Source organism: Megascapheus bottae, chromosome X (genome assembly GCF_031878675.1).
Source record: "Megascapheus bottae isolate mThoBot1 chromosome X, mThoBot2.hap1, whole genome shotgun sequence".
NCBI classification, from domain to species: Eukaryota; Metazoa; Chordata; class Mammalia; order Rodentia; family Geomyidae; genus Megascapheus; species Megascapheus bottae.
In genome coordinates, this window is record NC_143547.1 from 88,272,198 (window position 1) to 88,285,103 (window position 12,906).

At 44.6% G+C, this 12,906-nt stretch overlaps 1 protein-coding gene across 1 annotated transcript in view; it reads left to right on the forward strand.

Annotated features, from left to right (window-relative positions):
- The window catches only part of Bcorl1 (BCL6 corepressor like 1), a 78,856-nt gene that overhangs the window by 35,532 nt on the left and 30,418 nt on the right, over positions 1-12,906 (forward strand). The window contains exons 5-7 of the mRNA XM_090325912.1: positions 2,208-2,373; positions 6,019-6,099; positions 8,317-8,706. Of these exons, the coding sequence (XP_090182038.1) occupies positions 2,208-2,373; positions 6,019-6,099; positions 8,317-8,706 (637 nt within the window). The remainder of the gene's footprint in view (positions 1-2,207; positions 2,374-6,018; positions 6,100-8,316; positions 8,707-12,906) is intronic.

The window sequence follows — 12,906 nt, forward strand, 5'->3', positions numbered from 1 at the left end:
GTTGTTGTCATGGGGCTTGAACTCAGGGCCTAAGCACTGTCCCCAAGCTCTTTTAGTACTTGAGCACTTGGAGTCACAGCTCCACTTCTGGAATTTTGGTAGTTAATTGGAGATAGAGTCTTATGGACTTTCTTGCCTGGGCTAGCATGGAACCATGATCTCAGAGACTTTCCTGTCTGGGATGTCTTTAAACCATGATCCTCAGATCTCAGCCTCCCGAATAGCTAGGATTATGGGTGAGAGCCACCGGTGCCTGATTTAAATTCTTTTTTTTTCTTACAGTTTGGTTAGTAGGGACTGGTAGCCAGCAGAGGGAGGAAACTGAATTTGAGTTTCAGCTTAGTCCTCTGCTAAATAGGATATCATGGGATGGGGCAGTAACAATCTCATAAATAATGGTGACCACTCCCCCCCACAAGGAGTAAAATCTCCTTGCCAGTATTCCATCAGTAATATATCTACCATCCTTGTGGACCATGTTAACTTTCTAGAAGGTGGGATGGGTATAGCAGATCAATGCAACTTACATTGTGGCAGCTGGGGAGCAGAGAAAGAATGTATTATAAGGCTCCCTCTCTTTTTCCTTTTTTTGCATCTGGTTCCCCAGCCATTGGATGGTGCTACCCACATTCAGGGTGAGTGTTCATCTTGAATTGAATGCTCTCTGGAAGCACTTTCATACACAAACCCAGAGGCATGCATTACTAATCTCATAGGTGCTTCTCAATGCAGTGAAGATGAACCATCATACAACTGACTTCATATAATTCAAACACATTTAACTCCCCCATTTCCCCCTAAGACTTGCTTCATTGTTTAAACTTTTTGCTTGGCCAGGCACTGGTGGCTCATATCTCTAATATTAGCTACATAAGAGGCTGAGATCTGAGGATCATGGTTTAAAGACATCCCAGACAGGAATGTCTCTGAGACTCATTTCCAATTAACTGCCAGTAAACTGGAAATAGAGATGTGGCTCAAAATGGTAGAGCAGTAGCCTTGAGCAATAGAGCTCAGGGACAGGGTTCAGGCTGGAGTTCAAGTTCCACAACCAGAAGGAAGGGGAAAAAACCTTTTTGTTTATATCCTTTGATACGGAGATACTGGAAATTCCTCCCTTGCTCTCTCATTTTTGTTCGGGGCAGTGAGCCCTCAGAGCTTGTGAGAATCTGTGACTGTTAGGCTGACAGCGAGCAACCTTGCAGTGTATAAGCACAATTATCGTACCTATGATATGACCTAGTCATAGGTGCCAGTGGAACTTAGCCAAAGCAGATAAGGAAGCAAATAGGGAAGGAGATTGGTGACAGTTGATGTGAAGAGGCCCAGCTTTAGGGTCAAGACCCCTGGGTCTTATTCTATGACCCTGTGTGTTCCTAACTGCAAGCATTAGTGAACTAATTTGCAGGGTAAGTGGAGAGTTTCAGCAGGCTTACCCATTGGTCTGTGTGTTGTCCTGGAGAGTCATTTAACCTTTTGTCTTAGAGTCTCAATTTCCTCATCTGTTCAGTGAGAATAGTAGTAGCTTCTTAGGATTGACTAGATTAAATAATAGAGATGTCTTCTTTTGAAAAATTGAACATGCTGAACAATATAAAGGAGCCTTATTAACCATGCCTGAACCATATACTTTTTTGCCAGTCCTGAGACTTTAACTTAGAGCCTGGGCACTGTCTTTTTGCCCAAGGCTAGCACTCTACCACTGGAGCCACAGTGCCACTTCTGGCTTTTTCTGTTTATGTGGTACTGAGGAATCGAACCTAGCATGCTTATGCGAGGCAAGCACTCTTACCACTAAATCACATAACCAGCCCATGTTGCACACTTTTAAAAAAGTATTTTTATTAGCCTTAATTGTACAAATGAGTTGCCATTCAATAAAAGTTTATGAAAACAGTGCATCATCTCAATCAATGCCACCCCTTTCAACATTATCCTTTTAAGGGGATTTTAGATGTGTGTTCAGTGACTTATGAATTCAGATTCTGTAAGACCTCTTTAAAATGATGGGTGTGGTTGTCTGTAGGGACCAGCAAGGGCTCTGGACTCAGTTCAGTAGGGCTCAATAGCCCACTGGGGCTCCTGTTTGCCAGACACCTACTCTGGGCAACTCTTGCCATTATGTTAGAAACAGGCATGTGTTGGATAATTGGAAAGCTTTGTTAAGAAGCAAAACTGACCTTAAACCCAACTCTACCACTGCACAGTGCCGGAAGCCACCAAGTGACCCCCAGGAACCCACCAAGAAAAGCTCCAGGGGGGCTTCAGATTCCGGAAAAGAGCACAATGGAGTCAGGGGAAAGCACAAGCACCGGAAGCCAACAAACTCGGAATCTCAGTCTCCAGGAAAACGCACAGATGGCCATGAAGAAGGTAATTCTCTCCCCATCCAACCAGGCCCCAGCCATATAGGCTGATCTCCAGTGGGATATTTGTGGAATTTTTGGTGGAGACAAAGAAACTCAGAAACTGACTTAAAAGTGAGTCTTCTTCACTATTAGAAGAAAGATAGAGTTGACTAAAATAAAAAAAGGTCAAAGATCAGGGAGGAAGGAGCAGTGGCATATTCTGCCTCACTGTGAAGACCAAAGGATGTAGTTTGAAGACAGACAAGTGGCAGTCCTACTACAGAATAGCCATCTTATTTCCTGGAAATGGATCTAGGCTTAAAGAAGCAGGTATATGAAGATTTATATTTAAAAAAATATTCAAAGTAATCGTAGCCTGTAATCCTAGCTACTCAGGAGGCTGAGATCTGAGGATCGTGGTTCAAAGCCAGCTTGGGTATGAAAGACTGAGAGATTCTTATCTCTAATTAACCACCAGAAAATCGGAAGTGGCGCTGTGGGTCAAAGGGTAGGGCGGTAGCCTTCAGCTGAAGAGCTCAGGCACAATGCCCAGGCCCAGAGTTCAACTCCCAAGACCGACCAAAAAAAATATTTATTAGCCTCAACACCTACAATCCTAGATATTCTGCAGGGTTACGGTTTGAAGCCAACCTTGGGAGGAAGTCCGTGGGACTCATCTCCAATTACTCTCTAAAAACCAAACAAAACAGAAATAGAGCTGTGGCTCAAATGGTAGCGTGCTATTCTTTAGCGCACTAAAGCTCAGGGACAGGGACAGAAGCATGGCGTACTGGTAGAGTGCTTGCCTAGCATGCACGAAGCCCTGGATTCTAGTCTTCCGTACCACATGCACAGAACAAGCATGAAGTGGTGCTGTGGCTCAAGTAGTAGAGTTTTAGCCTTGAGAAAGCCCAAGGACAGTGCTCAGGCCCTGAGCTCAAGCCCAGGACTGGCAAAAGAAAAAAAAGAAAAAAAAACAAAGGTCATGAACAGCACCTAGGCCCAAAATTCAAGCAGCAGGGTCACCGTGCATGTGCGCAAGTGCGCATGTGCACGAGCGTGCGCGCATGTGCACGCACATGCATGCGCACTTCTCTACCTTCATCGGATTCGTTATGTTCGTTTTTTTGTTTTCTCTACATTAGGCTGTACTAGAAAGCTTTCATGCTGAAAAGATAGGAAAAACTGAGTAGCTAGCTAGGTAGCTAGATGTATTTAAAAACATCGCAAACCGTTATATTATCACTTAGGGACACAGAAGATGCTTTGGGTAAGTGCTTGTCTCGTGTGTTAGGCCATGAGTGATCCTTTAGGGACCTCATGAGAGAAAGAATAACAGACATTCCTGACTGCAGTAGTCCATGTTCATGGTCCTGCCCATTTGACATGACCTGCTACTACTTCTAGTCTGCTTTATTTTGTCTGTCATGGGGCTTGATCTCGGGGCATGGGCTCAGTCTAAGAGGTTTTTTTTTTTACCGAAGGTAGCACTCTACCCCTTTAAGCAACAACGCCACTTCCGGTTTTCTGGCGGTTCATGAGAGTGAAGAGTTTCACGGGAACTTTTCTGCCTGGGATGGATTAGAACCACAATCCCTAAAACGTAGGCCCCTGAGTAGCTAGAATTATCTATGTGAGCCCCTGGCAACTGAGTTGCTTTTTTTAAAAATTGTTATTATAAGGCCAGGGGTTTGGCCTAGTAGTAGAGTGCTTGCCTAGCATGCATGAAGACCCGGGTTTGATTCCTTGGTACCACATACATAGAAAAAAGCTGGAAGTGATGCTGAGGCTCAAGTGGTAGAGCTCTGGCCTTTAGAAAGTCCAGGGACAGTGCTCAGGCCTTGAGCCCAAGCCCAGAACTGACAAATAAATTTTAAAAAATGTTATTATAGAGGTGATGTCAGGTAAAAAGTACATTTTTTTCTTCCTTCCTTCCTCCTTTCTTCCCCCCTTTCTTTCCTTTTTTTCTTTTTCTTTTTTTTTGCCAATCCTGAGGCTTGACCTCAGGGCCTTGCACTTTATTTTGCGCAAGGCTAGATCTCTGCCAATTGAGCCACAGCACCACTTCCAGCTTTTTCTATGTATGTGGTACTGAGAATCAAACTTGGCTCTTCGTGCAATCTACCATTAGGTCAAACTCCAACCCAGTTTTCTTTTCTTTCTTGCCAGTCCTGGAGTTTGAACTCTAGAGTGCTTCAGACACTGTCCCAAGCCTCTTTGTGCAAAAGCCTAGTGCTCTACCACTTGAGCAACAGCACAACTTTTGTTTTGTAGTTTATTGGACCTAAGAGTCTCACAGACTTTTCTGCTAGGGCTGACTTTGAGCCACGATCCTCAGATCTCAGCCTCCTGAGTAGCTAAGATTGCAGGTGTGAGAAATCTGCACCTGGCTTGCTTTAAAAAAATTATTATAAAGGTGATTTATAGAGTGGTTACAGTTACATAAGTCAACTAAAGAGTACTTTTTTTTCTTTCTTCCTTCCTCCCCTCCCCTCTGTCCCTCTCCTTCTCCCTATCCCCTTTTCTTTCTTGCCAGTTGTGGGGCTTGAGCTATGGGCCTAGACACTGTCCCTGACACTCTTTGTGTTCAAGGCTAGTGTTCTACCACTTGAGCCACAGCACCACTTTTGTCTCTTTCTGAGTGATTTATTAGAGATAAGAGTCTCACAGTCTTTTCTGGTCAGGCTGGCTTTGAACCATGATCCTCAGATCTCAGCCTCTTATATAGCTCAGATTATGGGCATCAATGACTGGCACCTAGCAAGTATACATTTCTTTTTGGACAATGTCACCCCTTACCTTGTTCTCTTCCAGTTTTTTCCTCCCATCCCCACCTATAAGTTGTATATAGTTAATTATCAACATAGTATCTGTTGTGTATCACGGCTAATCAGTGCTTAAAAAGTAATTTTTCTCCAGTCACCAGTAGCTTCAACTTATCACTAAAAAAAGACAGAGGTAGAGCTGTGGGTCAAGTGGTAGAATGATAGTCTTGAGTAGAAAAGTGCAAGGACATCTTCCAGACTAAGTTCAAGCCTCAGAACCCAAACCAAAAAATGAAAAGCAGTTGTTGTCTGTCCACAGTTCCCTGCATCTGGTTTCCTTCCTCAATCAGATTCACTGATGTTGCCTTTATCTGGGCATCATCATGCAGGCAGCCAGGACTTCTACTTTCTGACATACTATCAATTGATTCTATGCAGTGTCTTTTTTGTGTTAGCAAAAATGACCCAATTCTTAGGGCTGGGAGTTTGGCCTAGTGGTAGAGTGCTTGCCTAGCATGCATGAAGATCTGGGTTCGATTCCTCGGTACTGCATACATAGAAAAAGCTGGAAATGGTGTTGTGGTTCAAGTGGCAGAGTGCTAGCCTTGAGAAAAAAAGCCCAACGACAGTGTGCCTGCCTTGAGTTCAAGCCCCACGACTAGCCAAAAAAACATGACCCAACTCCAACTTTTAAAAATCTATCAGGAAATATTCATTCTCCCAACAGAGGCAGGCATGTGATAATAGCATGAAAGGAGTCAATTGGGTAAGTCGGGGGGGCCATGGGGTAACAAATGCTCTAGTTTTTCTCAGTTGTGCCTCTCAGGTGGGCTTTCTGGTTTCTAAACTCTAATTGTACCATTTCTTCTTTTTGTCCCTAAACCACGCTTCATGTCTTGGGAAAGGTTCCTTGGAAAAGAAAGCAAAGAGCAGTTTCCGTGACTTCATCCCTGTGGTTCTGAGCACGCGGACACGCAGTCAGTCTGGTGAGTGAAACTAAGGCAATAGCAAGTCTTAGCAACTCCTATGAAAGAAGAGGTAATCATGTGGTTGAATACCTTTTTTATTGGTCCAGTAGGAAATTTGGGAACTTGCTTCACTGTGTCAAGATTCAGGGCTCCTTGAAGAGGCAAGAGAGCCTCAGGTAGGGACAGAGGATATTGTCCATAGTTTTAGGATTATTTGCTTAGATTTTCAAAGCAGAGATTTGACATCTCTTATTGGGAGGCAATGATGCAAAGAGAAAAGGCCTTTGCTACTTAAGGAAATTGGTTATATGCCAGGCTGTATTGAGACTCATCTTAGGCACAGTCATTTAATCTCTGGGCTTCAGTCACCTTATTCTATGACTTTGAAATCAGCGAAATTAGAAAAACTGCCAGCCACTGGTATTTCACACCTTTAATCCTAGCTACTTATGATGTTGAGACCTGAGATTATGGTTTGGAGCCAGATAGGGCAGACAAATCTGAGAGACTCTTCCCTTCCCTCTACTTAACCAACAAAAAGCTAGAAGTGGAGGCATGGCTCAAGGGGTACAGTACTAGCTGTGAATGAGAAAAGATGAGCAAGCGGAGCATAAGGCCTTAACTTCAAACCCCAGTACTGGCAAAAAAAAACCTTTTTGGAAAGGCTACTGAGTTGGTAGGGCCAGCAGAATCACTTTTGGCACCTTAAATTTGTGTTGGTCAGTCCCTGAGATCTGAAAAAGAGTCCTGCTTAGTCCATGTCTTATGCTAGCTTGATGTTGGTATGGAAGGACCGTGATGGTTGTCCCCAATCCCAGATTTCCAGGCAAATTGGATGGAATGGACAAACAGGGCCTAATGTCAAGTCATCTGACATTCTGTTAACTGGCACTGTAGCACATGACAAGTGCAGTGGTAATTGGTGCTCATTAATGATGGCCTGAAGGCTTCAAAAGTTCTAAAGTGTGCTCTGACTCATTGAAAAGTGGTTATGTTATTGCCCAGTCCCCCTTTTATGTTAAACATATTGTGCACTATATTTGCTGGAGATTGGTGATCCTTGCATGATGTGTACAGTGATTCTATAGTAACCAGGTAATTAACTTAACCAGAACACTTCATTCCCTGTCTGGTCCATATAATGGAATATTAATTGTATAGTTGCTACTCAACGCTTTGGTGTTTCTGTTTGCCTCAAGATGTTTATTTCTTCTGACCTTCCTGGAGTCTCTGGGAATTTTTGACATAACAACTGGGCTTTGAGAGAAAGATGCTAGTCTTGTTTCCAAGGAGGATATTGGACTAGGGCCGTGGCTCAAGTGGTAGAGTGGTTGCTTGTTGCTTGGCCTACTAAGTAGGGGGCCCTGACACCTGCAAAAAAAATTCCTATAGTGCAAAGCCAGACTAATTTAGGATTGCACTTTTGTTATTAGCAAAAGAGAATGGAGAGAGAATATAGCCTCTTGGCAAGGTGGCCCAAGAGAATAGGAAAGGTGCCATATGTCCTTGGATGGTCAGGAGTGGAGGAAGAAGTGCCTGCTCAGTGGCGAGGAACAGCTGCAGCAGCAGGTGAGAGAGGGCCAGGGGAAAATCCTCCACCCCTAAACTCCTGGCAGCTTAGTAGGAGAGGTCATTTTAAAGAAAGAGAGCCTCCTGTACTGCATTTCGGTATGGCCAAGCCAGACTGTCACAGGAAATGGACTTCTTGATTTGCTGTTTCGGGGACTTCTTTTGTGTTGAGTCTTCTGGACCTGAGTGGCTATTATTGAAATTGTTGGTGCCACAAACTGAGCACTACTGGAGAGAGATTCCAGTCTGCCCTCCCTTCGCCTCCCTTCAGTCCTTGTTTCCCCAAACACCAGGGGCTTTTGGTTCTCTCCTGCTTTCCACACAACGATTGGCTCCTGGTAAGCATGAAGCAAGACTTTATGAAATGAATTCAAGCGCTATAGCACCATGGACGTGTAAGGATGTGTTTTCTTGGTACTTCATACTTATATGACATTTTGGATTCTAAAGATGTCACTTGAGCTCTTGAGTCCTGTGAAGCCAGCTAGGGGAAAACAGTTATCTTCATTTTATAGATGAGTAAACAGAAGCAACAGAGTCTTCCCAAAGCATACAACTAATAGCCAAACCTAGACCCTCAAAGACCTGGTCCATGGTCCTTCTGTCAATTCCATATTTGATCCTTTGAAGAGGTACTTGACCATCTTCTGTATATCTTGTCCACAGGAAGCATCTGTAACTCCTTTGCCGGTATGGCAGACAATGACATGGGAAGCCAAGAAGTCTTCCCCACAGAGGAGGAAGAAGAGGTAGCTCCCACCCCAGCTAAGCGTCGAAAGGTGAGAAAAACTCAAAGAGACACCCAGTACCGCAGCCATCATGCCCAGGATAAGACCTTGCTGACCCAAGGCCGAAGACATCTATGGAGAGCCCGAGAGATGCCTTGGAGGACAGAGGCTGCCCGGCAAATGTGGGACACCAATGAGGAGGAAGAGGAAGATGATGAGGAGGGCTTGGTAAAGAGGAAGAAACGGAGGCGGCAGAAGAGCAGAAAATATCAGACTGGGGAGTACCTGACAGAACAAGAAGAAGAGCAACGGCGGAAAGGGAGAGCAGGTAAGGCTGGCCAGGGCGCTCATGTCCCAAAGTGTGATTCTTCAGGGAGCCTTCAAGGATCCCTATGTTTACACCTCTGACTGCTCTAGACTAGTGAAAAACCTCTGGACCCATATAGATCTGCTGCTGGGATCTCCAGCAGCAAAATTCAGCCCCACGCATTTGGCTTTGCATTGGGATCATAGAAGTTGAGACTGACCTACAGGTGAACTGAAGATATGGAAGCCTAAGCGTGTTTTTATTTATTTTTTCTTTTTTTTTGAAGGTGGGGGGAGGCGGTATATACTGGTGATTGAATGTAAGGTCTCACGCCTTCTAGGCAAGTTCTCTTTCACTTAAACCCTTTGCCTTCAGGTTTTTCCCCCTATATATGGTCTCATGCTTTTGTCTGGGTTGGCTTTAAATGATAATCCTCCCACCTCTGCTTCTTAAGAAGCTGAGCTTATAATGAACAATCACATTCTTCCTGCCCTTTGGCTTTTAGACATTGCTTCTTTTCTTGGCTTATAGATATTTGAATCTGTGGGCCAAATTACGGTACTTTTTGTTGGTGGGTCTTGGGGCTTGAACTCAGCCTGGGCTCTGTCCCTGAGCTCTTCAGCTCAAGGCTACCACCCTACCCTTAAGCCAAGCCCCACTTCTCATTTTCTAGAGGTTAATTGAAGATAAGAGTCTCAGGTCCTTTTGAGCCTGGGACTTGCTTTGAACCTTAATACTCAGATCTCAGCCTCCTGAGTAGCTAGGATTACAGGCGTGAGCCACCTGCAGTGCTGGCTTAAATCGGCTTAAATCACGGTACTTCTTTGGCATGCACCAGGCCAGCACCATACCAGAGAATTCTCTGAGTGGCTTGAAGGAGTCATGTTTTGGGAGATGACAAGTCCTCTCTCCTAGAATTTTAGATTCATGAGGAAAGAGGGCATTGACTGACTGCCTTTCTTGGGATGCCTCCATTTCTAAACTGAAAGGAAGTACAATGATTCCATTAAACTAATTTAAAAACCTTGAAATAGAAGTGGGAGCTGGGCTCATACCTATAATCTTAGCTACTTATGAGGCTGAGATCTGAGGATTGTGGCTCAAAGCCATCCCAAGCAGGAAATTCTGTGAGACTCTTATCTCCATTTAACTACAGTGTTAGCCTTGAGTGAAAGAGCTCAGGGACATTGTCCATGCCTTGAGTTCTAGCCCTGTGGCCAACAGCAGCAGCAGCAGCAGCAACAGCAACAACAACAACAACAACAAAGAAGTGGTCACATTTTGCTTTATCAGTTAAACTCACAAAGATTATTCAGAGGTAGAAAGCAAATGCTTTGCCACTTGGGCATACCCTTGTCCCTTTTTGCCTTAGTTATTTTCCGGATACAATCTCTTACTTTTTGTCCAGGGGCCACCCTTGGACCTTAATCCTCCTTATACCTCTCCCTCCCTGGTAACTGAGATTAGAGGTGTGAGCCACTATGCCTGGTCCTGAAGTGAAGCTTCAAGGTGACACAATGTGGCCTCTTATTTGTGCTTTCTTTTTCTTTTTTTGTCCTGGGGCTTGAACTCTTGGCCTGGGCCCTGTCGCTGAGCTCTTCAGCACAAGCTTTAGCACTTGAGCCACAGTGTCCCTTCCAGTTTTCTGGTGGTTAATGGAGATAAGAGTCTCATGGACTTTAGTGCCTGGGCTGGCTTTGAACCGTGATTTTCAGATCTCAGCCTCCTGAGTAGCTAGGATTACAGGCCTGAGCCACCATGCCTGGCAAGACCCATTTCTTTAGTGGGTTTTGAATTGAGGCAAAAGCACATGTCTGGATTCTGTCAGAACACTGTGTGTTCCTTTCATTCTCTGACCTCTCCCCTTGAAGCGACAATTGATTGTTTCCCATAATGTATTCATACTGAGCTGCTGGTAAATATCAGAAGTGCCTGTATTAGCTAAAATGGAATAACCTCTCATTGAATGGGTAGTAGTTTCTAGGTTTGCTATAATGCAAAGAGAGCTTATCCTCATTTCCGGCTCTGTTTAAGTAGAGATATCTGTGACACCAATCCCTGTGCTCAAGAGAGTAATTGAGCTCATTTTCATCAACTGTGTGAGTGGGGCAATTTTCCCTTTCTTTTACTACAGCCATAATGGATTGGTCATGAATGAGTTGTCAAACCATTGGCCCCAGCCACTTGTGTTAGGATGAAGAGGAGCTTTTGTATCATCCGATTTTATTTTTTTCTAATGAAGGCCAGTTTCCTAGCTCGGACAGTTCTGATGGAGCAATTGGCTCTTGGAACTAGAAGGACCTTTGCAGTTGCTGCATCCCATTTGCCACCCAATGTGGAGGTAGAGGGTTCTCCACAGCATTTGTAACTGGGAGCTAGCTAGGATTTGCTTGAGCACCTCCGGTAATATGGAGAGCACTTGTGATCAGGTACCCTGGTTTGTTTGTTTTTGTTTTTGGTAGGTTGTGGCTTGAACTCTGGGCCTGGGTACTGTCCCTGAGCTCTTCAGCTCAAGGCTACCATCCTACCTACCACAGCACCACTTCTGGTTTTCTAGTGGTTAATTGGAGATAAGAGTCTCATGCCCCGGCTGGCTTTGAACTGCGATCCTCAGATCTCAGCCTCTGGAGTAGCTAGGATTACAGGCATAAGCCACCAACACTTGGCCTCAGGTACCCTGTTTGATTTGGGGACAGCTCCAATTGTTGAAAAACCCACTGTGGCGTTTTTGCATTCAGTGGGCTGGCTTTGCACATGATCTGATCACTTTCCTTCAGATTCAGTGATAGCTTCTTTATGTGAAAATAGCCTAATAGCCATATGTCTCCTCAAAACAAAAAAAAAACCCTCCAGTCCTACTTCTACTTGTCTTTCAGGACAATGTCAAAGAATCAGACAGTGGTAAAAAGGCAGGTCACTCTACTCCTGTCTGACCCAAATCACCTTTTCTTTCATACTGGCATTGGCTGTCTCCCTTGTTTACCTGTACAGGGACACAGGTTAATGAGAGCTAATTAAACAGAGCATTTTGAGGGGGGGCAGGGGAGGCTCTGGTCCTGGGGCTTGAACTCAGGGCCTGGGTACTATCACTGAGCATTTTTTAACTTCCTGAGTAGCTAGGATTATAGGTGAGAGCCACCAACATCTGGCAATGTGTATTTTCCTAGGCCTCTACCACTTGAGCCACAGCTTCACTTCGGATTTTTTGCTGGTGTAGTTGCAGATATCAGTCTCATAGAGCTGGGAATGTGTCTTAGTGGTAGAGTGCCTAGCATGCATGAAGCCCTGAATTTGATTCCTCAATACCACAAAACAAAAAAAGGTAGAAGTGGTACTGTGGCTCAAGTGGTAGAGTGCTAGTCTTGAGCACAGAGAGGCTCAAAGACAGAGCTCAGGGTCTGAATTCAAGCCCCAGGACCAGAAAAGGAGTCTCACAGAGTTTCTTGCCCTAGCTAGCTTTGAACTGTGACCCTCGAATATCAGGCTCCTCAGGAACTAGGATTAAAGGTGTAAGCCACCAACACTGGCTTGGAGCATTGTAATTTCAGAGTAGCCTGCCACACTTACACACATATTGTATGTGCTCCCTGATCCACTGTGTGCTACTATAAAGCCCTTATTTCTCTGCAACAGAATAAATTCCAGAGCCTGTCCTGCCCTGGGTAGATGAAGTAGGGGTTGTTTCTTTTCCTGTGCACTAAACACTGCCATATGGTTCCTTGTGTTTCCTGAAGTCCTCCCAACAGTTCCGTTCCTTCCTCTTTTGCCTTAGCTTAAACATGTTTTGTCAAAAGCTATGGATTACAGTGTTCCAGACTAGTGGTCTGGAAGTATCATTACAAACTATCTAGCACAGCAATTTTATTTTTATTTATTTATTTTTTTGCCAGTCCTGGGCTTGAGCTCAGGGCCTGAGCACTGTCCTTGGACTTTCTCAGGGCTAGAGCTCTACCACTTGAGCCTCGGTACCAGTTCCAGCTTTTTTCAATGTATGTGGTACCAAGGAATTGGACCTGGGTCTTTGTGCATGCTAGGCAAGCACTCTACCACTAGGCCAAACTCCCAGTCCTAGCGCAGCATTTTTTTTGAGAGGTTCTGCAGACCCACTGGTGGGCTAGGTCCACTTGGAAGAAAGTAGTGGTATAACAGCTGGTCCCTGAAGAACTGTGACCCCTAATGCTAATACGGGAATCATGAGTCTCACATCTGGATCTGTCCTTG